The sequence below is a fragment of the Orcinus orca genome, chromosome 10, assembly GCF_937001465.1.
Source record: "Orcinus orca chromosome 10, mOrcOrc1.1, whole genome shotgun sequence".
NCBI classification, from domain to species: domain Eukaryota; kingdom Metazoa; phylum Chordata; class Mammalia; order Artiodactyla; family Delphinidae; genus Orcinus; species Orcinus orca.
In genome coordinates, this window is record NC_064568.1 from 2,679,763 (window position 1) to 2,706,350 (window position 26,588).

General features: G+C 59.4%; 1 protein-coding gene across 3 annotated transcripts in view; it reads right to left on the bottom strand.

The window, feature by feature from the left end:
• The window catches only part of NUP210 (nucleoporin 210), a 100,569-nt gene that overhangs the window by 3,976 nt on the left and 70,005 nt on the right, over positions 1 to 26,588 (bottom strand). The window contains exons 21-36 of one of the 3 annotated variants that reach the window (XM_004284327.4): positions 23,853 to 23,981; positions 22,460 to 22,587; positions 22,226 to 22,361; positions 20,883 to 20,945; positions 20,533 to 20,712; positions 17,903 to 17,983; positions 16,748 to 16,879; positions 15,404 to 15,562; positions 12,644 to 12,735; positions 10,877 to 11,051; positions 9,340 to 9,515; positions 7,179 to 7,399; positions 5,843 to 5,979; positions 3,287 to 3,410; positions 2,208 to 2,354; positions 342 to 592 (exon numbers count right to left, since the gene is read on the bottom strand). In XM_004284327.4, coding sequence (XP_004284375.2) covers positions 342 to 592; positions 2,208 to 2,354; positions 3,287 to 3,410; positions 5,843 to 5,979; positions 7,179 to 7,399; positions 9,340 to 9,515; positions 10,877 to 11,051; positions 12,644 to 12,735; positions 15,404 to 15,562; positions 16,748 to 16,879; positions 17,903 to 17,983; positions 20,533 to 20,712; positions 20,883 to 20,945; positions 22,226 to 22,361; positions 22,460 to 22,587; positions 23,853 to 23,981 — 2,331 coding nt within the window. The other 2 variants (XM_049716004.1, XM_033414055.2) reach the window with 2 other exon arrangements.

Below are 26,588 nucleotides of genomic sequence, written 5' to 3' on the forward strand. Positions count from 1 at the left end.
CAGCCGGGGAAGACCGGGGGCAATCACGACCATTCACACGATTCTACGGGCCGACAGACAGCAGCAGTGCTATGGGGAAAAGGGTCAAGGGACTTAATTTTTAAAACCTTTTAGTTTTTTAATTTTGCGCCACGCAGCTTGCAGGACCTCAGTTCCCTGACCAGGGACTGAACGCGTGCCCTCAGCAGTGAAAGTGCGGAGTCCTGACCACTGGACCACCGGGGAACTCCCTTACAACTTTTAATTTTAAAGAGAGGTGGTCCAGGATTGCCACACCCCAGCTGGTCCTCCGTGCCTCTTGGTCCCTCTGAGGCCTTGGCTCCTGCCTGGTCACCACTCACCTCCAGGTTCTCCAGAACTTCCATGGCACCAAAGACCTTGACCTCGGAGCTGGTGTAGTGGTTGCTCAAAAGGATTTCAGCCTGGTCAGTGTAAAGCCCTGGGCTGAAGGGCACCTCGGCCCCGACCTGCTCTCCGGAGAAGTGGCTGCCTGGGAGAGAGGGAGTGACCAGCAGTGCTGTCCTCTTCAGGCTCAGGTGCTTCAGCTGCTTGTCCGTAAGCCTGAGCATAGTCACCGAGCAGAGGTACCGGCCTGTGGAGACGAGGGCGTTATTCCACCTCATCTCCTCTCCACCTAGGCCCTGATGCTAACCCTGCTCCCTGGAGGACTCCTACCCACCCTGCAAAGCCTGGTGAGGCATGCCCTCCTCCAGGGGCCTCCTGGGAAGTCCCTCTTCAGTGCCCCCCTCCCTTTGGACACCCATTGTGTGACCAGCTCTCCCCGTCTCTGTCTCAGAATCCTCTGTTCATGGATTCCCCCGGGGCAGGAATGCCTGCTCCAGCTCTGCACTTCAGGGCCCAGCCAGTCTGGCTCAGAACAGGGGTGAGGGAACGGTGAACAGATACCACGACCCAACCCTGGCCGTACGTGCGTGGGGCTGAGCCCCAGTACTGCTGACGCCCCAGGTGCGGCAGGAAGTTCTTTCTGTGGAGGCCCGCTTGGGACTATTCAGGGTCCATGCCTGACCCACAGTGGGTGGAAGAGCTGAATGAGCACTGTGGAGCGGTGCCTTGGAAAGCTCCAGATCCAGGAATCAGAACACCTGGGTGGGGCCCCTCCTGTGCTCCCACCAGCCAGGCCTCTAGGTGAGTCCCTTCCGTTCCTCCTCTCTCCCCACCACCAGCCAGCAGCCCCCAGGTGAGTCGCTTCCTTGCTGACTCTGTTCCCCTTGTCAAGTGGGGGTAATAACATCGCACCCCTTGCGGGGCTGTGCTGGTGAATCCACGGGGCCCGGGACCACCAAGTGCCTACTCTGTGCTAAGCCCCAAGCTCAGGTCTTGCACACAGTGTGCCCTCAGGATACACCGCCTGTATCCCACACGGCAGCCGGGCTGCTGAGGATGCTTTTGCGCTGCTGCCAGAGGGACAGAGACGCAGAGCGAACCAGGGAGAGGAGGGCCTCGCCTGGCCCCTGGCAGCTGCAGGCCGGTGGCAGCGGATTCTTAGAAAGAACTGAGCAACCTGTCAAATGGTCATCCCCAGCCCCTCTCACGACAACACTGACAGTCTCGTTGCACGAGCACGGGACTCAGCGTCTCGGCATGTGCACGAGCTGGGCACTGTGCAAGCTCATCCCAGGGCCTGTCCTGAGCACTCACGGCATCCGGTGAGGGGTGGCCCTCCTCTCAGAGTGACCTGGTGACACTCAGGTCACTCCACTCGGCCAGCACGCCACTCCAGCCCGTGGTGCCGGCTGCCAGTTCCACGGCTCTGGTTACCAGTTCCGTGGAGCAGTTACACTCCACAGACGCCCATGCCCTCAACTACTGGTTGAATAAAGTCCCTTCCATCCCTCTCAGAGCCCCGTCATGCCAGCAGAGCAGGGCATCACCCTTCCCATTTCACGAGGGAAGCAGCCTCCTCGCCTGCAGGCTCTGAGGCAAGAAGAGCAGGAAAGGCCTGGAACCAGGTCCCCAGCTCTGAACCGAGTCCTTTCCGCCAGGTGTAGGTGGCTGCTGAGAGCAGCTGGGAATGCCAACCCCTCCCGGCGGCTGCAGGGAACCAGAGGCCGGGGTGACGGCATCAGTCCCCAGGCTGGGCTCCTGACGGATACCGCCCCCTGGACAGACGGCCATCGCGGGCCAAATGAACCGCAGGCGAACCTGCCATGCAGGTCAGTGTTCACTTCCAAACCCCGCGGACTCACCCAGGGCAGCGTCAAACTCCGGTTCTACGGTGAAAACCTCACGGGCTGGGAAGTCGAAGATGTCTTGCTTGAACTGTAGCTGGCAGCCGAGGAGGGATTCTGGGTGCAGGGCTGCGATGCTTTCCACCTGGCCGGGGGAGCACTCACCTGGGGACGGGGGGTGGTGGTGAGAAGGCCGCGCACCCAGGCCCCCGAGGCCCCCACCTGCAGAGCCCCAGCACGAGGCATGAGAGCAGGCCACGTGGAGGCTGGCCGGCCCAAGAACCGGACCTGTGCCCACATTCCTCCTGAGGATGCCGCAGTTTATAAAAGCGGAGGACAAATGACTCATGATGTGGGAATGGGGGGCACCCTGTAGCATGGGCAATTGCAGCATTTTTTCAGAGCCCACATCCAGGGGCACGGCAGCGGGTCGAGCGGCTAGTGCATGTTGTCTGCTCCTGTCAGCAGGGAAAACGGGCGATTTATCCCTGGACATCAGGAGGGCACTAGTTCCCCACTAACACCCTGAGCATCGTTTGGGCAATGGCACAGTGCTGTCCACTTGCACTGGAGCAGGGAGAGAGGTGACCACGAGGCCGCAGAGGTGCATCAGAACCACGACAGTGGTACTGAATTCTACCAGTTAAGTGGTTTTTTAAAAACAGCCCGTATTGATGCATTTATTTCCGGCAGCTGCTGTCCAGGGCTGTCACAGGCAGGGGATGAGGCCGAACGTTCTATGCATGACTTGGGAGAGGTAATTATGAAAATCAGAATCGGCGGCGAGGCCTGCTAAGCCACATTTTCTGGGATGAATGGTGGCTTTCTCCACTTGGGTGCCCTCGGGCTGACGTTGCACCTCCAGCCCAGAAACAGGCAGTTTCGCGGCACTGGGCTTTCAGGAAGATCCCTTCACTGCTTCTGCCTGTGGAGGACTCGAATTTCTAAAGAGCTGGAAGGGGTGGGCCAGCGGGGGTTAGATGCCCGCCTCGGAGTCAGCGAGTTTGAGTAGGAAAAGCAGCCAAACCCCGTCAGAAGGGCCCGAGGCCCCTGGCCTGGCAGGGCCCACGCGGGACACACGACCCCTCACTCCTCACCTCTCAGGTTAGAGCTCCGGTCTCCCACGGTGACCATCACTTTGGAGGCCGCAACCTCCTGGAAGCTGGTCTGGACGGGGCGGGTGTACCGGGCCACGATCCTCTGAGGGACGCTGACCACTATCTGCGGGGGAAGCCAAGGCAGGCCCTCGAGAGCTGACCGTGCAGGCCGAGTGCCTGGGACGCAGGTACTGCCCTTCCCGCGGTACAGGGGACAGGACTGAGGCTCCGGGGCTACGTGACCTGCTCAGACGGGGCAGAGCTGGACTAGACCCCAGGCTGGCCTGACTCTCCCTGGAGCCGGCTGCCCCAGCAGCGGGGCAGGGCGACACCAGGCCTGAATGCAAGCAGCAGTCGGGGCGGGCTGCAGACTTTGGCTCTCCTGTCAGTTATGATCGCGTCTCTGCACATCAGATGGGTTACTTAATCTTTCAGCAAAGAGAGAAGGATCCATTTTACTTCACTGCCATTTATTCAGAATAAATCAGCCTGACCAAAATGCAGACCCACACGGCCCAGGGGTGGCGGCCGAGGCTCATCTCCCCAAGTTATCTCCCGGCTCACCCCTCCCATCTAACCACTGAGCACCTTCCTGAGGCAGGACGAGCCTCCCTAGGCCGGGTACCCCTTCCACCCTCCTGCAGGGCCAACACTCCCAGCTGTGGGCCACCGCCTCCCGGTGGAGGGCCGTCTCCGGCTCTGGGCAGGCGCCGAGCACTTCCTGCCCCCCACGGGCCTGCTTCCACCAGCACGTGAGTCCCTCGAGAGCAGGGACGCGGTCTCACTCCTCCCCAAGCTCCTGCAGACCCCGCAGCGCAGCCGTGGCCGAGGCTGAGCTGGAGGGCCGGCCTCTCCCCCTCCAGACTGACCGCAGTCACCTGCGGCCCCGCCCGGGTCCTTCCCGCTGCCCCCGCCTTCTCTGCTCCTGACTTCCGCTCTGCAGTCTCCTGCCCCGTCCTCCTCCACACCTGGCAGAGGGCCCCAGGCCTGGTCCCGCTCCCTCCTGCTCCGGTAGGCCCTGCGTGTTCCCGCCACCCCCAGAGCTTCAGACCCACGTCTGTGCTGCAGGCACCCCACCCTCCGCTGTCTCCAGCTTTGGGCCCCGGAGCTCCAGACGCGCCGGCCCAGCTGCGTCACCACCAGCCCCACCTGGAGGAGCTACAAACACCTCAAACTCCCCATCGTCCTCCCCCAACACTGGCGCCTCCTTCTGTGCTCCCCTCTCTGCAAAGGGCCATCCTCCCCCTCGTCGCCCCAGCCAGACCTGGAGACTCATCCCCAAGGCCTCCCTCTCCCAAGCCCCGCTTCCAAACGGTCACCAAGCTCTGATGACCCTCCCTCCGGAGTCTCTCCAAACCACCTTTAGTTTCGGCCTCCGCAGGGGTGCCAGTGAGGGCCCATCCTCTGTGTCTCAGCTGCCACCCTGCAGCTATGCCCCCTCCCTCAGGCTCTTAGACTCAGCCAGGCACCAGGCAATCTCTCCAAACATACTTCTGATCTATATCACTCTTGCCTTTAAAAAATCTCTGATGAATCCCTACTGTGTCTGGCATCGGTTTCAACATCTTTACCCACAACAGCAGCAGCAGCAGCTCATACCCACGGAGCACGTGCTCTGTGCCGAGTACCATTCTAAGGCCTTCGCACACATTAATGACTCATTTAATCCACACAACAATGTTAGCCCCATTTTACCAGTAAGAAAACTGAGGCACAGAGAGGTCAAGTAACTTACCCAAAGTCACACAGCCTCTCAGTGGTCCAGCTGGGATTTGCACCCAGGCAGCCTGGCCCCAGAGCTTAACCACTGTTGTGATCTGATCGCAAAGCTAGCCTCCGCTCCCACACACCCCGGGTTCCAGCCCCAGGGCTGGCTCTCGAACCCTGCCCACCTTTCCTGTGCGGTGCCCTCTTTTGCCAGCTCCCCCAGCCCTGCCCGACCACCCTCCGGGGCTTCTTGGGGGTGGGGGGGGACTGCTTTATTCGTCTCAAGGTGCCTCTATCTGCACTGGGCTCGCCCGCACTGCAGGGTCGCAGCACTAAACACACCCGCTATTAAGTTAAACTGCTAGATTCCATAGGGCACACGCTGCTCTAAAAATGAGACGCGTGGAACGCAGCCAGACTGCTCATCGATTCATTCTTGGCTGGAGATAAACAGAAGAGAGAGCGGTTCTGTTCACCTCCAGAAAGACTCAAAAGGTGACTTGCTGGGGGAGCTTAACTTTGCCAGTGATGCCAAGTCGCTAAGCGGGACCACCTACGGCCGCGACTCCCGGGGGACGCCCACGCAGGCAATCCTGCCCCCAGGGCTCAGCCGAAGCACGTGGGCGCGGGGATCACCCCCCAGGAGGCCGCCTCCGTCCTCCCACCACTGTGCACTAGGGAGCCGGCAGCCTGGGAGGGGGAACCTGCCCCCACCAGGCTCACGAATCCCCGTCCGCCTGCCTCCTGAGGTGCTGGACCTTCCTTCTTCCTGACAAACGGGAATCAGTCAGTACGGAATCTGAGAGTTCCACCCCGAAAGGCTCGGCCACATGGGCCCCAAAGCCCCACCTCCTTGTAGGTCTTCAGGTGCCCGGCGAGCTCGTAGTAAACGGTCACAGATCCCGCTTCCCGGGCCACGGCCACGCCCGTCTTGGGGTCGACGTGGAGGATGCTGTGGGCTGATGAGCTCCAGGTCCCGGGGATGCCTGGGAGGGGAAGCTGCACGTGACCCCTCTTTCCCGTGACTGACACTCCAGCCACTGCGTCTCACCTGGGTCACCTGGGCAGTGTGCTCGCCGCCCCCAGCCCCACGCGCCACTGTCCCACCGCTCGGCTCCTGTCTGCGGCCACAGTGCCTCCCCGCTGGGAATCTCTTGGTCATTTCCCACCCTGGGGTGACCCGGGCGCTGGCCCCCCAGGGCCGGCCCACTGCATGCCTCCCCACTGCACCGCCCCCGCCCGCCCACCCTGCTCAGCAATCCCCTCTGAACAAACAAGGCGGTGGCAGACTCTGAGCTGTCACTAGACGGCGGTCCTCAGTGAAGAGCCAATCTCGTCACGTGATAAACGCAATGAAAGGATTCGACAACCACATTCTATTTGTGGCAAATAATACGTGCTTTTCTTTAAAGGCAGCGTGCAACTTCCTTTTACAATGAGTTTAATTAGCTTTAAAACAAGGGAGCCAATTAGGAAAAAAATTAAGTAAACGATTGCACGTGTGGCTCGTGGATGCACGGGTGGTGCAGACAGTTGCCCCACCGCTTAGCGGCTTCCTCGACTGAGGTTCCCTCCTAGAGGCACCTGCCCGTGCAGCAGCCCCGCCAAGAAGCTCATCAACACCGAATAGTCAGGGACTTCCCTGGTGGTCTAGCAGTTAAGACACCGCACTTCCAGTGCAGGGGGCGAGGGACCAGGGCAACGATGATCCCACGCGCCGTGCGGCGCAGCCAAAACCACAACCAAACAAAACACCGAACAGTCAGCTCCTCAGCTGCACCAGCCAGTTTCCAGGGTCCTGTGGCTTGTGGCTACAGGGGTAGACGGTTTCCACAAGGGTGGAAAACCCCTAGAGCGGGGGGGAGGGGCAAGCTCCTCTGTAGAGGGCCAGATTGTAAGTCTTTGGGGCTGTGTGGGCCCGAGGGTCTCTGATGCCACCACTCGGCCCAGCAGATGCAGCGTGAAAACGGCCACTGATGACACGGAGATGCAGGGGTGTGGCCGAGCACCAATAACAGCCTGCTGCAGAAAGAGACGGCAGGCTGGCTCTGGCCGGCGCAGCGGTTTTCCGACGCCCGCTCTAGACCATCACCAAGCTCCACGTGCACACCTGTCACAGCGGGCTGAGAGCCCCGTCCCGCCTCCCAACCACAGAGATGGTTCCCTCGGCCAGAATCTCTCGTACCTTCCAGGCTGACCAGAACCGTGGCCAGACAGAGGACGTCCCCCACCACCACTGCTCCGGACAGCTCGGGGGAGATGGCCTGCAGGACAGGCAGCGGGACGAAGTCAGAGAGGCCGCCGTGCGCCGCGTCCCACGCTCTGAGCAGTGTCAGGCCCACGCTGACCGCGCGGACCACGCAGGTGTTGTTGGTGGCGCCCTTCCCGATCTGCACAAACTCGTCCCTGGGCACAGGAGACGTGGCTCTCAGTCTCGGGAGAGGCCCCAGCTCTGAGGGAGGAGCCAGAGAAGGGCCCCCGCACCCGCCCACTGCGCCCTGATGTCACCCGGGTGAGGGACCCGCAGGCCACACCGACCTGATTCACCCACCACCCGGGTGGGGCGGGGGGACCCAAAGCCCAGACAGGATGGCCAGCGTCACCATCCCCCAGAGGAAAGTGATGTGCCCTGTGCTCCCATCCCTTCCCAGTAGGGAACCAGGACACTCGGGGAGGCACAGGCTGCATTCTGCCGTGTTACTGGGACCAGTGATATCGCCCCTGCCCGCTTCCTCATCTGCCAGGTGGGGCTGACCATGTACCCACATCACAGGCTTGACGTGAGCCGCAGACCCGGTCAGCAGCTGGAAAGGGCTTAGGCCAGCAGCCGGCACACGGGCACACGGGGGGCACTCAGTGACGGCAGCCCCCGCGGGGCCGCAGGGACGGCTGGGCTGGGCAGGGAGACGGTCAGGGTCTCTGCTCCGTTGCCTCCCTGCCTACACCCCCAAGCCCTGACCGCTCTCTCGGAGATGGACGCTCCCCGCCACAGAAGGCCCGTGTGACTTCTGCAGGGGAGCTGGACAGGGGGCTCCGTTCCCTCCAGGGCAGCCTTCACGCCAGACTAGCAGATGCCCTGCTCTGTACAGAGCGCCACGGCATGCCACAGGCCCTGGCGACCACAGCCTCAGTTGGTGGCCCTGGGGACTAGGCCACGTTCTCCACGTGACAGGTGTGAACACAACAGCCTGGAAGGGTGACCCGCCCAAGCTCATGGACCCCATAAAGGGCCGAGCCCGGCTTGAACAGGGCCCAGCTCCAAACCCTGCTCTCCCAGGGCCCAGCCCTGGGTGTGTTCAGTCACAGGGGACACATCTGCTCCAGGGCCCATGGGAAGCCCACGCTGCAATGGTCACCAACACCAGGACATGAGCTTCTGCGCCCAGAGGGGACTCTCTGGAGCGCTACTCCTTCCTCCTAGGTCTGGGGCTCCTCCCTCCTGCTCTTAGCTTGGTCTGCGTCCCCCAGGACAACGGTTCCTAACCTTTAGAATCACCTGAAGGCCTCGTTACAGCCCAGATTGCTGGGCCCTGAGAATGTGCATTTCTGAGTGTCCCAGGCGGTGGTAATGATGCTGGTCTGGGGACCACACTTTGAGAACCGCTGCTCCAGTAGACTCAGACATGGGGGCAGGTCTAGCCTGAGGCCACAGCTCTCTTTCCTGGAGACCACCCCCTCTCTCCTCACATTAGGCCTGAGGCTGCATTTGTATTTCAGAAGCACCAGCCAAAAAGAACTGCCCTTGGAGCCCAATGGGACCTGGTATCCAAACCCCACTTCCTGGCTGTGTGGCCCTGGACAAGTGGCTTGACCTCTCTGGGCCTCTACAAATGGGTGACAGCGAGGAGTCAGTGAGACAGCACGCAGAAGGGCCTGAGCGTTGGAAGGTGTGTGTCTTCTCTGACCAGCTTTCGTAGCAGGTATAACTGGCGCTCTGCATCCACTGACCACAGGGCCAGGCCAGCGACCAGGGCTGTATGCATCTCCCCTGCAGCCCAGCCTTCACGGCTGCACAAAATCTTACTACAGACCTTCCAACCACAAACCCCAGCATCTGGGTTTTGCTTCCTGCCCACTGGGGCACCTCTGCTGAATGACGGCGTGCCTTCCGGTAATACAGACTCTCGGCCACGCCTCCCCTCGCTCCTGATGCCTGGCCGAGCCCGGTGCTTCCCCCGTGGCCCCTGCGAGCAAGGCGCACCCCCTGCTCTTGGGAACCGTGAGTAACAAACTCTCCTCTCAGGGGCGCTGGCCTCTCTGCGTGGCCATCAGTCACCTGCGTGAATCACATCTGGGTCTGATCGAGACGTGACTTCATGTGGGGAACGAGGGGGGCCCACCCCTACCTGTTAGTTGCAAAGTTGAGGACAGAGTTGTGAGCGTGGAAGATGTCTCCGGAGTTGTCGTGGAAGTGGACGGTGAAAGTCACGGTCACTCCCAGGGGCAGGGCCACCAGAGCCTCCTTGTTCTGGGTGTGCAGGGCGGGGCTCATGGAGATCCTCAGGTAGGAAACAGGGGACACCTGGGGACAGTGAGCAAATGCAGTGACAACTGCGCCAGGAACACCTCTCTGAAGATCCCCCTCCCGAGAACGGACGCCTGCCCCTAGCCGGTCCCCATCTCAGGAGGCGTGGGGGCTGGACCGACTTGGGGTCATGGAAAGAGCGGCTCAGCCCGCGACGGTGGCCCCCTCCTTGCATGACGGCCGGCCTCGCTCTCAGGAAACCCAACCCACAAGAGTCAAAAGCCATGACTGTAACAAATTACATCATTATTCATGTTGCAAAAATATCCTCTGGGCTTTGACTGCTCAGCTTCTTTGGAGGACCTGGCTCCAGGCATGTAAACTAGAAACAATGCCCGCTTGGACTGCAGGGGCAGCGTTGCCTGGGGGCCTCCGTACGCTACAGAGCTGCCAGGAACAGACGCCCCAGTTAAAGGGGAGACGGGAAGAGGAGGGGATGATGGGTTTCGGGAGCCCTAGACAGCAAGCTCTTTAGAGAGCAGACTTGGCTCTCTGACTCCAGGTAAAATCCATCCCGGCCGAAAAGCCAGCCCCCAAAAAGCCCAGTTTCTTTGACGAAGATCAGTGGTGCAGTGACCGGCACACAGCTGGTGCTCAAGACTATTTGTTGACACAGGATGGGGGGTCAGTCACTTTCACTTACTCGAAAACTAGGGTGGACGGTTCCCTGCTAGACACCCATCTTGAAACAAAAAGATGTTAGGAAGGAAATAGGCCCACGACCCAAGCAAAATCTAAATATTACAGTGGTCGTGTATTTTCTCTGTCATTGAGAATCATTTGTGCAAAGAAAACTCTGTTCAGGATAAATGCCAGGATCCGACCCAGGGACGCCCAAGGAGAAAGTCCTGTCTCTGAGGAGCACAGAATGGCAAGGGGACACGGGAGTGCCGGCTGGGACTGGAGGACGCCAAGCCGGGCCAGGCCGACGTGGGCCAGAACCCAGAGCCTGACTCTCAACTACTGTGTGACACTCTGAGTCTTGGTCTCCTTGCCTGTAAGACGGGTCACCTCATCCTACGAGGTGCCGTCTGTAATGTAATGGTTTCTGGGTCAAGAGCCAGCACACACATTCAATGCTGACTGGTCAGGACACTGGAGTGCCAGTCCCAGAAAACCATGGACCTCTCTGGGCCTCAGTTTCCCCATCTATGAGACGAGGTCATTGCCATCAATCATCTCCAAGGATCTTCGGCTCCGACATCCAGAAGATGCTGCAGCTTCTCACCTAGGACCTTTAATAAACTCTTGCAGACGATCTCTTGGCTGGAAGGCGAGTATATTCACTTACACACCTGCGAGGGGAAAGCAGTCCTGCTGATTTTATTACTCCAAAAAGGAGGCGGACGTGATCCTACCTTGACAGCCACTATGATGGTCTGGTTGGCCCCAAAAGCCTCTTGGGCAGTCACTTCGACCGTGGATGTCCCGATCATGGACCCCGACACCAGGAAGCCTTTCTCATCAACGTGCACGATGGGAACCTTCTCAGGCCCGTCCAGGACATGATAGCTCAGAGAGGCGGCGCCGTCCCTTCGGAAAACAAACCAGACCCGTGTTCACAGACAGCAGGAGTGTCACGGCAAGGGGCCCGGGGTTTGGGAGTCCCGCTGCTCCTGGGAGAAGAGGCCTGATCTCAGCCCCGCCGTGCACCAGGACGCTGTGCACAGCCCGCTGCAGCTCCTCAGTTGCCAACAGGAAACCTAACTTGTAAAACCAAGGCTTCCAAGGAGAGCGGCACCTTCCACGAGTCGGTCAGTGGGAGGGATGGGAGGGAAGGCTGCGGGAGCTGCGGGTCCCCTCAGCAGCACAGGCACTTGCTGTCAAAGACCCCTCCGCGGTAAACTGTCTTCAGTTTGCTGAAATAAGGCAGCCTGGTGCGGCGGGAAGAGGATGGGGCTCTGAGCTGGATGGAGCCCAAAGGCAGACCCAACAGCCCGCTGACAACTGCATCTTTAGGCACATGTGTCCCCTCTCTCGGCCTCGGCTTCCTCAACTGTGAAATGGGAGTTATGGCCCTGCCCTGTCCTATTCCCAAGGGCCAGTAACTGGATAAAAACGGGCCACTTGCTAAGAATGTGGTTTGGAAAACTACTGATAATATGCACTGGGGAGAAGACAAATTATGCAGTATTTTATGCTCTTTTACATATTCATAGATGTTATAAGGAAAGGAAGGAAGGAAAAGCCTCCCAGGCCTGGCCCCGCTCACCCTCTCTCTGTGCCGCAGCCCCACAAACGCCCTGCAGATGACTTTAAGCAAATGTCATTGCTTCTGCCTCAAGTTTCTCCTCCCTCATCAACCCCAGCCTCTTAACCTCCTATGCATCCTTTAAGTCCCAGCTCCAGCATCTCCACTGGGGGTGTGCCTCCCTGGATCCTCACGTGGAAGGCCTTCCTTTGGGCTGTGGCTTCAACGCTGTACCTCGTTTCATTACAGCCCTTCTCTCTCTCCACTGCCCTCTTCCCCACCGGACTCCTCAAGGGCACGGCTGTCACCCACCTCTGACCTAGAGCCCTGCACGGAGCCGGGAAGGGACACTTTTGGCTGTGCGTCCCCCACGTGTGTGTGTCTCCCCAGTGGTCCTTACAATGCCCAACTTTGCACCCGCAGTTCACACACAAGGCACCACTACCCAAAGCATCGTCTTAGAATGCCGGGCAGGAGGCAGGTTTGCAGGCAGGCTTCAAAACCCCGCTCCTCTGCGTTCATGCATGTCCCCACCACCCAGCAGGGGCCGAGATCCACATTTTCACGAACCCCCAGGTGACGCCCCGGCTCCTAGACTACACGGAACAGCAAGTCTTGAAGACACAGGGGCATTCGAGAAATTGAACACCTCCAGGCTGGCACTTTTCCCCCTCTGAAGCAGTGGATGTCCGCAGAAAGCATGAGAGGTTCTGGGCCACAGGGAGAAGAGGGACCCACGGGGAGACGCCGCAGACGAGCAGGGGACGTCCACAGTGACGGGAGGAGGGCAGAGGTCGCACCCGCTTCCAGCGCGACGCCAGGAGGGTGGTGCAGCTCGCCCGAGGCACCCACGGCTCCTGACGACTTGGACAAATGAGCCGTCGGATGTGAGCACAGCTTCGCAACCTGGACGAAGCCGCGTCGAGTCACCTACCTGTTTGTCTGGAGCTTGACAAATGAGTTGGGCGACATTAACACGTGTTCTGCTTCTATCTCAGGGTTCAGCAGCCGCAGCTTTTCAAACACCTGGAAGAGAGGGGGAGTTTTGTTTCCTGTGATCCCTGGAACCACGTCCAGGGTCTGCTTGTCTCCTGGGGGTGAGAGGGGCCGGTGCCAGCACCTGTTATGCAGCTGGTGATGTGGTGGCGAGGGCTGAGCTTTAAGAGGCCGAAGGCACGATGAGGAGGGACAGCAGGTGCGCTGGTGAAGCCCCTGGGGCTGCTTCACAGAAGCACGGGCCTCCCCTGAGCCCTCGGGACATATGTGTGTGGAAAGCGGCAGAGTGACGGGGCCCAGGGTCCTGCTCGGTGATGCTGCCAGGACGGAGCCAGGAGAAAGCTCTCAAATCGCCTCTCAGAGAGACATGCTGCTCCTTACATGCCCCTCGCAGATCCACCCCCTCAGCCCTGCCTCTCACCCTCTAGCCTGCCAGGCTCCGGCAGGATCCGCACAGAACTGGTACGGGGTGCCTGGTGACCTCACGCCAGCAGCCGATAAACCCGATGACATCGGATGGACTCTAATCCTGCCACGGAGGCAGCCCTTCCCTGGGGCTCCAGACCCCTCTCTGCACACAGCCTGACGCGCCCAGCACCCTTCAGGTACCTATCTCCAGGGACCCGTCCGAGCCTAGGTGCTAAGCACAGCTTTGGCTCCCCGCTGGCTTCTGCTCCGATCAGACCAGCTGGACGCTCCTAAGGGCCTGTGTCTAAAATCACCTGAGCTGATGGATGATTTTCCAAGAGGAAACTGGCCCGACTCCCCTCCCTCCGCGCACCGCCATGTTCTGACCGTACACTCAACCTCGATTTCCTCATCTGTAAAAAGGGTCTAGAAGTAATCATCCTCGCCACGCTTGTCTCACAGAGCTGGGGGATTCGTGCGACACGACGGAGTGGCAGTGCTTCCTCACAGGGCACGGAGCACGGCCTTGGGAGCCAGACCGGGCTCTGGACTCGCGTGAGCACTTCCGCCAGGCAGGCGGCATCCAGAGTGAAGCTGCCTCACTGATTACGTATCTCGCGGGAAATACACGCACAGGCAGGTCCCCTCCCACTTTCCTTAGGCATGGACCTCTGTGGTCCCTCTTGAGATGGACATGAAGGTACAAGGGGGATCTTCCTCTCCTGTTATGTGACCGGCAGAAAAGCACCACTGCCAGCACCATGGTGAACGGCCTCGGTGCCAGGGAGACGACGGGGGCTGGGGGGCCTGTGATACTGGGGGGCACCTCTCTATCGATGGGAGGCTGGCCCTTATCTCTTGCTGGTTTTGCCGTGTGGCATCATGCCATGCATTCATACTGGGCTTTTAGACAAAATCTCCCTATTTTTAAATGTTGGCAACAAATAAAAATTGTTTCAAAGCCCTGAGTGAGCCAAATAAAACACCTCTGTGGGCTGGATCCAGCGCCTCTAAGTTTCCGATGTGCTCAAAACCCATCTGCTGTCAGCCAGGGAGACCGCGGCGCAGAGAGGTTAGACGACCCGACTGAGGTCACAGAACCTGGCAGCTGCAAAGCCCTGTCTTTAATTTCAGGATAGGTGTCAGAACTTGCTTCCTTTTGTTTTCAGCTAGGAAGAGCATGTATCTGTGTGTTTCTATGTGTGTATTTGTCTGTGTGTGTGTGTTTGTATGTGTGTGTGTCTGTGTGTGTGTCTGTATGTGTGTGTGTGTGTGTATCTATGTGTGCCTGTGTGCCTGTGCAGGCAGGGGTGAGGGGGGTTGGCAGACAGGCGTTTCTCTTTGAAATCTGCTTCTTTGCCCCTAATGAGGTATGTGCCTGGTTTAGAAATGGTTTGCTCCTTCCTGACGAGGGGTCTTGAACCCATTTCTTTTCTCATGATACTTAGGGGCTGCTATCAGTTTTTCTTTGCAATTTAGGGGAACCCAGACATTACTGAGCCCCAGATTAGCAGAATGGGGTCCCTGAAGCTAAAAATGCTCTTCGTTGTTTTTACAGACGGGTCCAGAGGGGGCAGGGGTGGTAGAGGGAGACGTGGGTCGAGCCCTGGGCTGGACAGGGGTGGCTGGGCTCTGGTCCTGCCTGGTCCGAGTCCTGCTGGGTGCCCCCCCCAAGGGGCTCTGAGCAGGCCACCTCCCGTCCTAAGGCTCGGTTTCCATCAGTGAACGATGGGTCGCACCCTCTGTCTTCCAGGCACATCCCTCGAGGCCTTTCAGGACCCTCTGCTGCCCACTCCCCGGGACCCGCAGGGACACTTCACCCCCAGGGCTGCGGGCTCATCTAGGGCAGCCGCACCTGCAGCTCCTGCCCCGCAGGCTTTGTGGGAGCCGGCCTGGGGAGTGGGGAGAGTGTGTCTGCTTCTGCTAAGTGCGTCACATGTTTGTGAAATATATAGACAACTAAATGAATGCCCGGCTCAGACAATTTTCCAGGCTTTTCCCCCAAGAAGGCACCCCAGACTCTGAGCTCAGAATTATCTGCTATTCTGGGAGCACATTAAGCTACTTCAGACTTTCAGCCCTGTGCACATGCCAGGCCCCCCAATCCTGAAACATACCCGCTCCGTGAAGCCCTGGGTCACCCCATCTCTGGGCTCCCACAGCACCTCATACCCCCAGCCGCAACCCCCAGCCCCCTGACATGTGCCCACAAGGCCCCTGGGAGGAGCAGGGCTGCTGGGTTGGCCTTTGCTCTCCCGCTAACGGTGGCTTCTGCCCACCCGTCCTTTACCTGGATTTGGATCTCGTCAGAGAGCTCTTTGGCGAGGCCCAGCAGCTGCCCGGCTGTGGGGTCCTGGGCCTTGACCACCACCCTCAGCCCGGTGCGGCCCTTCACCCGACCGTGCACGTTCATGGCAAAGTTGTACTGCGACGGCAGCCGGAGCGATGCCTGCGACAGATGTCAGAAGTGTCCCCAAAGGGCAGAGCCGGACAGGAGCCCCAGACCCCCTGCACTGCCTGCATGCTCTCATCCTGCTGCCTTCCCGCCCCGTCAGGGCCTGCTACCTGGGGGCTGCAGCCCGTGGCCACCTCAGCACGAGCGCAGGGCGCCCCACGCTGCGATTCATGTTCACAGTAGCCTGTGAAAGAGGCTAGGCCAACCAGCGTTCTCACACAGGACCTCTCAGAGCTTCGGCTGTGCGGGGGCTCAGGCGAATCACCAAGAAGATGTTAGACTTGGGGTGTCCCCCCCAGAGCCCCCGTCGTGGGCTATCTGTGAAAAAGTCACACGTCCAGGTACCACGGGGACAGTCTGGGGACAGGACGCTGGTCCCATAGGGTCGGGGGGAGGCTCTCGTCCTGCACTAGATGAGCTTCAGGAAGCCTCCAGGAGACCCCCATCCCATGCCCGGCCCCCTCCCCCCCCCGTCCATGGATAGGACAAGAAGAAACCCCCAGTACCAACCCCACTCGGGTCCTGGGTGACCAAGGCCCACACAGGGTGGCAGCCTGTAGTCACCAGGGCCGGCACCCGGCCCATAGCCCACTGGCTGGGCGACCCCGGGCGCATCCCCCCTCCTCACGCATGGGCTCCAGCTCATACAAACGGGGGCAGCACGTTCTCTCCAGCTGAGGCTTAGGGAGGGGCCGGGGACCCCCTAGGGAGGCCTAAGGGGACAGGGGTGGGGTCCTGGGATAAACCTGGAGAAAACCCCAGGGCTGCCAGGCGTCATCTCGTAAAGGGGGTCGGAAGCTACAGACTGGGGACCCCGACCAGGACCCCAAGACGTTCTGGAACTTCTGTGACGTCCCCACCAGGCTGTCGTTTTTGCTGCCTTCCGCTAGCAGGTCACTAAGCCCCTGTGCAGCGCGGCTGGTCGGCAAGAATGTGCTTGAAATGAAAAGGCTGAGGACTGTCCTGGGAACCGTGAGGGGGGAGCTGGGCGACCTGGTTCCTGGACACGAGCAAGACTGAGAGGCCGGGAGGGATACCGGGGAGGGACAGTGTGGCCGCAGCCTTGGGAGAAGGAGTCAGGGAGCCACAGGAGGGCGTGAAGCACAAGACACGTGGTGAGAACCCTCCCACCCCAACACTGTCTGGGATGGAGTCGGGGGACTCTGGGAGGGTGGATACCTCGTGGTGCCGCCCCCGGACGTCCAAGATGTCTCGCTTGGTGACAGACCAGTGGAAGGTCAGGCCCGGCACGGCATTGCCGAAGGAGAAAGGGTTCTGGTTGTTGGTGATCCCAGTGACGTAGACAGGCATCTGCGGGGAGAAGCCAGGCCCGTGACCGCCGGGGTCCAGCGGCCGGAGCCCCACCCCCCGGATGCTCCGGGGCACTGCCTGAGCTGCCGCCCGCTGCTGGGTGCTTCCCCGTCTCCGCAGGGCAACGGGAAGCGCACCCAATTCCTCCCTAAGCAGCGGCAGGTGCAGCATAGGTCCCAGGAGGCCTGACAAAACAGCAAAGGACCGAGCGGAACACAGCACCAGCCCCGCACCTCCCGTCCTTCTTGGGCTGCGGGCTGTCGCAGCTCGGCCGGGAGACCCCATTCCTAAACGACTGCCGCTAGCTCTGGGACACCTGCAGCGCCCCCAGCCCCCGCCACACAGCTTACCCTGCTCCCCTCTTTCTCAGTCTAGCGGGGGTCCCTGCTCACGAGGGGTGGACTCGGTCTCCGACAATCTGAACTGACCGAGCGCCGACCAGAGGGAGCACGTGGAGGTGACGCGGCGAAAGGCGGGGACGGACCTGAGCCAGGCTGTGGGTCGGCGCCCCGTCCCGCCGCTTGCCAGCTGTGCAGACGCCCTAAGCCTGCCCCGTGCGCACCTCCTCTTCTGTGACGTGGACGTGACCCCGGAGCTACCTCTCGGGGCTGTTATGTGCCCCGTGTGGACTAACACACAGAAAGCACTGAGAAAGCTACGCACCGTCCAAACACCGGCTCCCGAGAGGTGCCAGGTGCCAGTCTAGGTGCGGGAGGGCGACAGACTGGTGGAGACACAGGCATCACCTGCCGACGGCACCCACACGGGGCGACAGGCGTCAGCGCCGTGCGTAAGAGGGGATGGCGCCGTTGGGGAGAATGGCAGGGAGCCTTTGGGCTGCCGCAGGAAAGGCAGGGGAGTGAAGCTGGACCCCCAGGTAAACAGGGTTCAGCAGGTGAAGGGCATGGAGAACTGTCCCAGCAGAGGGCACAGCTCATTCTGAAGCAGAACTCAGGGCCTGACCCCTGCCGAGAGGCTGCTCCCGGAGCTCAGACAGGAGGGCTGGAGAGGTTCCCGCCTCACCTGGGTCTCCGTCCTCATCCGGGTGATGGGGGCACGGATCCTCACGGCCTGGAGCAGCAACACCTCCACCTCCACGAGGTCCTAGGAAGAGGGCTTTGGGGCTCAGGCTGACTGTGGGCAGGTGCTATGTGCTAGTGACAGGAGTTTGGGGAAGGGACACCCCTCCCCCAGGAAGGAGGCTCCTGCCAAGGCCAGCTCAGAGTCACGTGGTCAGAAGGCACCCATGATGCTCCTCCTCCCTAGGAGGCCTGGCTTTGCGGGTGGCTCGCCCCACGTGGACCTGGCTGCTGCCTCTTCCCCGCCCCTGGGGGTGCCGGCCTGGTCCTCTGAGCCTACAGACCTGTCCGCTCCAGATGCTCCAGGTCAGCACTGCGAAGACTTGGGGACACTGACCAGGGACTGTTCCTCTCTAGGCCAGGCAGCCAGACCTCCCAACCCCAAATCCAGCCTGTCTGTCTCTGAGCAGAGTACCGGGACAAGTGCAGGAGCCAGGTAGAGTGTGATTAGAATAGACTATATCCTCCTTCATTCTGAATTCTATACTCCTGTTAATTTGGCCAAAGACTAACTTTACTGGCTTCTTTGTAGTGCTGCTGACACATGCTGAACCCAGGCTGCTAAAACCCTTAAGCCCTTTGCACATACACTCATGTGAGCCCACCTCCTGTGCCTTGTGATGTGGGCTAACTCCTGGCACGTAGTAGGTGCCCAGCTAGCATCCCTTCCCTTCCTTCCCTTCATCCTTCTCACTGCTGTCTTCCCTTGCTAGTCCTGGACTACTCCTCGGCTTTGGGAGCTGATTCTTAGGGTGACCCGAATCGCACAGATGGAACCGTGAGCTTCTGACCAGAGTCGCATACCCTTCTGGGACACGCGGACCTCAGGGCCTCAGGCTGAGCCCCCACCTGCCTGGGCTCAAGGAGACGCCTTTCAGATGGAGCTGGCGGTGCAGCCTTTCCATCTACCAAGGGGCACCGGGGCCTTCCCCCGGCCCCTCCCCCAGCCTGCCAGATGGGAGACGCAGAGAGGTGGCCCAGTGAGGTCAGCCTAGAGAGGAGGGTGGCCAGGAGGGACTGCATGGCCTTGTGTCCTCTAGACCAATCCCCAGCCAGTTGCTGTGTCAGCTGTGTCAGCCACACGGGCCCCCAGGAGGAGAAAACAAGCCCGTTCCTGAGGCTGCAACCCTTTCTTTAGAGGGAAACAAAGCAGGGCCTCCTTGGTCCTTAATTTTACTCTCACATGCCCAGTGGTTTCTCGTCTTTATAAAATAGATAGGTAAACTTGGAGTATCCACCCAGTGATTCAAAAGGACTTTGTGGCGTAAGCGGGATACTTGGAGAGAGAGTGGAACTGCTGGGAAAGGAGTAAATCGATGCACTCAGTGTCGGGTCAAAGTCAGCCCCACCCCCTCCAGAGGGTCCCAGCGCCCCAGAGCTGTGTGTTCAGGTGCTCCTAACTCGGCGGTGCTCCCGGACCGCTGTCAGGAGCCCAGTTTCTGTCCACAGCCACACCACCCAGGACAAAACGCCCTCTTCGAGCTGGGGTTCCACCATGGCCTGACCACCAAGCCAACGCTCCTGCAGGTCGCAGCAGGCCAAGGACACGGGGAAGAATCCAAGCACCCTGAGCTCTTCTCGAGAGGCAGACATGCTCTGCCCTGTCCTTCCCAGAGGCCCACGGAAGTGCCTGCCCCTGGGAAAGGCAGAAACGATCAGACTTAGAGACACCTGCTTTCACCTGCTTGGAGTCAGTGCCACCGATATGGGACAGGGGGACCCTCCTGGGTGAGGCTTCCCCTGAGTCGGCCTCCAGCATCTCTGCTGACCCAGGAAAATGGTCAGGAAATGTCCCCCACTCCAGCGAGGAGGCGGGGGAGAAGACTTTACTTCTAGCTGAGCAAAGATACTGGCGGATGACTCAGGCTTTCTTTTTCTCCTGGAAATATAAATCCAGGTCTGAAACACTACTGGTGTCCAGTTACCCTCGTGTACAGCAGCCAAGTCAGCACATGCCTCCAAAAACATACACCATAACCCAGCAAGTGTGTCAGAGCCTAGAGCAGCCCAACTCTGCTAGGAGAACATCTCCAAGCCCAGCTGGAAAAGAAGACCCGAAGGCGGGAGGGCTCTGATGCTGGCAATACTAGGTCGGGTCCTAGAGCAGCCGTGTGGTGGCCGAGGGTCACTAGCCCGTCCCTCGGGCCCATCACCTGCACACGAGCAGAGCAGAGGGTCCGGAGAGGACTCGGGGAGGCACGTAAAGCAGAGTCTGCTGTCCCAACGGCTACTGTCAGCCTGCACTGGAATGGTCCCGGGCGTGGGGCTTGGGGACCCTTCCCCTTAAGGAGCAGCCGGGGAGCCTCAGTCTGGAGGAGGGCAACCTCGGGGGTACGAGTGCAGGGCTGGCCCTGGTGGGGGTAGGTGACAGGCAGGGGCTTGGGCTCAGAGGGCAGAAGCAAGACCCTGGGAGAGGACGGCCCTTGGCAAGAGCCCCCGCCCAGCAGGCAGGGCTTCCTCCCAGCCCGGGTCACCAACCCCGCCAGCTGCCTGGGGAGCGATGAGCCTTACCCACGAGGCTGCGTCCAGGGCGGATTCGGAAGATGCCCACTGTGGAGCAGCCCACGCCCTTACCTGTGACACGACGACGAGCCTGCCGCTCTCGGCATCCACGGCCTGCACGACCCCCGACACGGCGCCGTGGCCCACGGAGAGGCCTCGCACAAGCCCGGTGCTGCCCACCAGCGCCACGCTCTCATTGCTGATGGAGAAGAGGATGTTGGACTGAGGCTGGGGGCCGCCCTCGGAGGTGATCTGGAGGGAGAAGAGCAGCGCCCGTCAGCCCGTCCCCCGGCCGGCCCACGCCTACCCTCGGGGGCAAGGGTGCCAACACCCCAGCACTCTCCACAGCCCGTTCTGAAGCCCCAGGCAGGGGACACGGCCGCGGGTGGGGGTGGGGCGGGGGCGTGGCCTTTGGTTCCTACCTGCATCGTGGCTCCGATAATCAGCGTCACCTTCCTGGGTATCAACCTAAACGGGGGAAAGACCTGGGTGTGGAGACACAAGGGAGAAAGGGGCCCGTTGTGTTCCAAGCTCCTGTAGCCGGACACAGTCACATTCAATTCCAGAGAAGCACGGTGCGCAGACATCACTCCTCTGAAGGGGGCGCTGCGGCCAAGCCTGGGGGAGCCCGAGCAGCCCCCACGAGACCTCATCCCACCCCTGGGCCCGAGGATCTGCAGTTCTCAGGGCCGTGTTCTGCTCCTGCGGAAGCCACCTGGGAACTGTAGAAATGCCCGCTCCCCGGCCTGCCCCGGCCCCGCCAGTCGGAGGTGGGGTCCTGCAATGTGTTTCAACAAGTCACCACAAGATCTGACACACGTCCAAGCTTCCAACCCACTGCTTTCGAGATTTCCCCAACTCCTCTTTGGAAGGGGTTGTCTCTCCACTAAATGTCTCCAGATTCCTACTGACTAATTGCCTTAGAAGAGCCCTCAAGTTCAACGGCCTCAACATTTTCCAGAGGAGGAAAGCAGGACTCGAGGGGCAGGGACGACGATGTCCCCGTCTCTGCAGCAGTGCAAAGCCCCCAGTCCTCCTCCTGTACCCCTACAAGCCCTGCTTTGCCGCAAGGTGTGCCAGTCGGCCCGGGGCTGCCTTGTGCGTGAGGAGTCGTCTCCGTATGGCTGCGTCATTTATAGGCAGACAGGACTTTCTTCTCAGCAGCAGAAGAAAGGTGCACTGCCATCTAGAAGCACCAACCACACCCGCCAACACCAAGCCCAGCGGCCCCATGTGGCCGAGATGGTGGAGGAGGTGGCAGGACCAGTTTAGTGCTGCCGAAGAATAAACATGGACACGACTTCCTGGCCCTGGCGGCTGTGGGGCTCCCGTCACAGTTGAGACGGTGTCGGGGCCCTGGAGCTCCCTCACCCAGAACGGCTGCTCCCGGAGTTCCCTCGAGGAGCGCACCGCCTCTAAGGCCCCGACTGTCAATGGGCACCTCCGCACACGAGCCCAGACCGGTCCGCACTCCTCCCCAGCCACCCCCTTGCTGTGCGGCAGTAGCTCCCCTCCCCTGAGCCACGCCACACCCCCTCCGTCCTGGAGAGACTGAAGTAACCCAGGCCCCTCCCTCCTGCGGCCCCAGGTCCCCGGGACCATTGAAGGCCCCCTTTTCATCAGAGGACACAGTAGGGCAGTTTAATACGGCCCCTCCACGTGGCTTCCTGGGCTGCCCCTAAAACACCCAGCCTATCACAGAAAAGCCCCAACATGCAACAGGGGCTGGGCCAAGGCCATGAAGCATGAAGAGGGACAGCTTTACCTCAATCTGCTGTGGGGCTGAGTTGATTCTCTGTCCAGCCTTATCGGTCACGGTTGCGGTGAGACTGGTCTGGCCAATGGCCACGCCACGGACGCGGAACACGGCGGTGTAGTCGTCTGGGGCCTCGTCGAGGGCCCTGGAACAGAGGGAGGGGCTGGGACTTCTTCCCCCGACAGACCTGTCGGCAATGCCCTGAGATGCCCTCCTCTGACCCCTGATCCTGCAAGGACTCACACCAACGTGACGATCTGGGAGGCTGCCCGGAGCTTCAGGTCCATGAAGGCCAAGTACTTGGCCAGGAAGGGCTTCTTGTGGAAGTCCAGCACGCGAACATATGCCTTGACCGTCTTCCCAATCTCCACCTACATCAAGGGGGACAGAGACTCAGGGGTGGCCTTTGAATGACCAATGCCACCACCTGTGGTACCCTACGGCTCTCTGCAAAAGCATCAACAACCTCAAACCCACAGACTCAAGTTGACTTTCAGACCATCAGCCCATCAACAAATGAAAATCAGTTACGTGCTTTCTGTATTCAAGAGGCCTCAGGGATACGTCGACGCATAAATGACACATCCCACTCTGAGAGAACTAACAATCTTGGGGGGGGGATAAATTAGAAGTATGGGATTAACAGATACACATTACTATGTATAAAGTAGATGAACAACTGGATTTACTGTATAATACAGGAGCTATATTCAATATCTTATAATAACCCATAATGGAAAAGAATCTGAAAAAGCATATATATATGTATAACTGAATCACTGTGCTGTACACCAGAAACTAACACAACATTGTAAATCAACTACACTCCAATAAAAAGAGACAACTAACATCTCCTTAGAGAGACAATCCATAGCTTAGAATAGCAACAGGCACACAGTGGGGGTTAAAAAGGGCTCAGTGACCCAAGAGTTCATCCTGGCACATAATATATACAGCGAGAACTCTGGGAAACATGAGTCAGAAATGCTTCGTGAAAGAACTCAAGTCTGGAGGCAAATCACCAGAGGAAATGAGATCAGAGGAGGACTACCTGAGGCTCAGAGAATATTGACTTTTAAGGAGTCCAAGTTGCTTGAATGTCCCCCTCTAATTACCAACTATTCTCTCCCCCCAGGGAGACAGGACTCTGACAGCATCCCTCTTTAAGCCTCACTGCAGTTACTTCAGGTATTTGGAGTAATATAAAAATCCCTCTTTACATTAAAGAAAAGCCCAGATCTATTATGTATTCATTTTGCAAAAGCACTCGGCATTAGTACATCTTACTCATCTGCCATTGAAATTTCTGAGAATCCAAAATGTACATACTGGGGAGAAAATTCACATTCAGCAATGCATGTACCGGGCTGGTTAGTAACTTGCACCAGTCAGAGGACAGGAATTCCCAAGCTGCAGCTAACGTGGGGACAACTTCCAGCGGGATTTACAGCCAGGTTTTACAGGTGTCAACTGAGATGAAGACGGATACCCTCGGAGGCCGCTCTGCACTGAGCCCAGAATGCTGGGTGAAACAGCACTGCGAGCTGCAGGTGGACACGAGGAAAACACCCCCTGAACCCCCATCGTTCTCCAGGCCTCCGCAGGGAGGGAGCCGTATCGGGAAGTTGACACTGACCTTGTCCACCACGCGGATGTACAGCTCCTGAATGTCCGAGACATAAACGTCAGCCTTTGCCGGGGCCGGGAAGGCTAAGCACAAGTCGTGGATCATGATGGTTGAGGTGCCCGGGAGCAAAGGGTGCACCTGCAAGGTCAGAGGTGGGCGTGGTTACACAGCTGCTCACGGCAGCAGCCTATCGCCCGTGGGACACTGTCTCCCAGAGACTGCAGACCAGGGCTTGGAAAACCTCATGTTGCCCTGCCCACCCCTCGTCACGAGCACCCACTGCCAGCCAGGGGAGGGGCTTGGGGTGTAAAATGTTAGTGCCAGGATAGATTTCAGAGAGCATTTATTTCAACTTCGCACAATTTACAGAGAAGAAAATGGAAGCTGCTTCAAGGTGGGGGTGGTCAGAGCTTGGCAGAGTGAGGACTCACACCCAGGGTTCCATATCTCCTGTCCAGGCCACCTGCCCCTGCAGCTCCCATAAGAGAAGAGCATCCCATGGGGTCTCCTGTGAAACTGCAAGTCAGAGGCTGGTAGAGGGTGAGACCACTGCTTTCCAAATGAAGCTCTCACTGAGAAATCCTAATCTGAACCCACAGACTCTCAGAACCTGGGAACGGGCCGAGGAGGCCACCAAGTCTTCCGTGCGAGCTCTCTGAATCTTGCCCATCCCCACATCCACCTCAACCTCTGCTGTGTTTGCAGTAGAGCCCTCATAAAATGTTTGGAGTGCAGGAATTCATCTAAGCTCCTGTCTTCCACGCTTTCACTGCCAAAGGCCCCCTTTAAGTCTTCTTCTCTCTCTACCTTCTTCCAGGGATCCCACCTTCAGAAAAGTCTCTCCCCAGACAAACTGCATCATCACCACTCTCTCGTGTTGGGGATGGACTTGCAGTAACTTGTCATATTGCTTAGGCGTGCATCTCAACTGAGTGGTCTTGGGGGCTGGGCAGGTGGAGGCATGGCATGGAGCTAGTGGGTGGGCCCCGTGGCTGCCTCCCATCTCTACCTGGCCCTGGCTTTGCTGCCTGAGATTTGTGGTCTTATATTCCCTGGGGGTGGGAGACGGGCGGTGGGTACAGTGAACTGCTCAGTGTTGGCAAAGCTACAATTTCAATGTCAAGAACCTGTGGGGGAAAAACGTCAGGAGACAACCAAATACTATCCTACTGCACCCAGGTTAGAAGCCTTCAAAGGCTGCCCAGAGTGAGCCCACATCCTTAACACATCCTATAAGAACCTGGCACGATCTGGCCCTTGCCCAGGACTCTGGTTTCACCGCAAAACACCCTCCCCCATGGCCATCGCACTCCAGCCATCTGGCGCCTGTCTACCCGCCTCAGGGCTGCATAGTCCACCTTTGACATCTGGGGGCTTGTCCTCCCCCTGTGCCCACCTGCTGGCTCCCACTCACCCTCAGTCCCATTCAAGTGTCCCTCCTCGGTAAAATCTCCCCTGATCTGGAAGGTCGGGACCTTCGCCCCTCTGCTCTCTTCTCCTGCTGCAGCTGTACCACTCTTCACTCCAACTCGATGTAGACCTCCCTGTGCAACCTCCCCCCAGGCTGTCTTTTCCCCTAATGCAGCCTCAGGACCGAGCCTCACACCTGGCTGAGACTCGGCCCCCGCCCAGCGTGTTGAGTACACTGAGATCCAGGGTCACAGCTCCAAGCCGCTGGTTAATGTAAGGAGACCTGCACCTGCACCAGCTCAGCTTCAGCCCTGGCTTTGTCAGCACTTGGGAATTTTTGAAAAAAGGGGTCTGCAAACCCCAGGTACCGTCATCTATTTGGGAAGTGCTGATTCTGGCCCACATCCTTCAGTGAACACATGGGGAGACAGGCCCACCCAGGGTGGGAACCCAGCCTTGAAGGGGCAGCACTGGGGAGGGAACACGGTGCCCGAGCCCCCAGTTTAGGGCTTCTTCTCCCACACTCAGCCACTTCCCAGAGCTGGATGCCACCAGCAGCCAGAAAGGAACCGTCGGGCAGGGGTGGCGGCAGGGGCTTGAGAACTCTGCCAGCAGCACTGGGCTCACAGGTACATCCACAGATGAAGGGGGCCCAGGGTATTTCACACAAGGACTCAAGTCGCTTAATAAAGATTCCAGAGTGGAAATCACGCTGGCACTCCGAACAACGGCTGTGTAGTTTGACCCAGGGCCACGCCAGCCTGCTATCAAATACGCCGAGGACGGGAGGCCACAGGGCTCCAGTTTTGCAGAGGACGATTCACTTGGCTTATTACGCATCCCCCAAAGAGAACCCGTTTAAAAATCACAGGGAGAAGCGAGAGCTCTAATCTGATCCTCCTGCAAAAGCTGCCGCTGTCAGGAGCGACACGTCCTTCATAACGCAGAGAAATGACGCGCTCGCTGTACCTACGGGGCCAGACCCGCGCGGGGGGCGCATGGAGGCGTTCCCTCTTCTTTCTCTCCTTCGAAAGAGCCACTTTGCGCATTTTAAACAAAGACATAAACGGCGGTGGGGAAATCGATTCCTTTTCCGCTTGATTTCCCAGCAGCTGGACGTCCAGGCGCCTTCCGGATGATGGAGCGGGAGACGGCGTCAGGCTGCCACCCACCAAAGGGCCGCGTGGCCCGTCCGCACATCAGCTCCTGCCAGCCCACTGGACAATGAACAGTGCTTTACGGGCGTGCCCACCCGTCACTCCAGAGACAAACCACTGGAGGAAACGAGGGGACGTGCCGGCCAGCAGATGGCGCAGGGGTGGGGGTGGCGGGGGA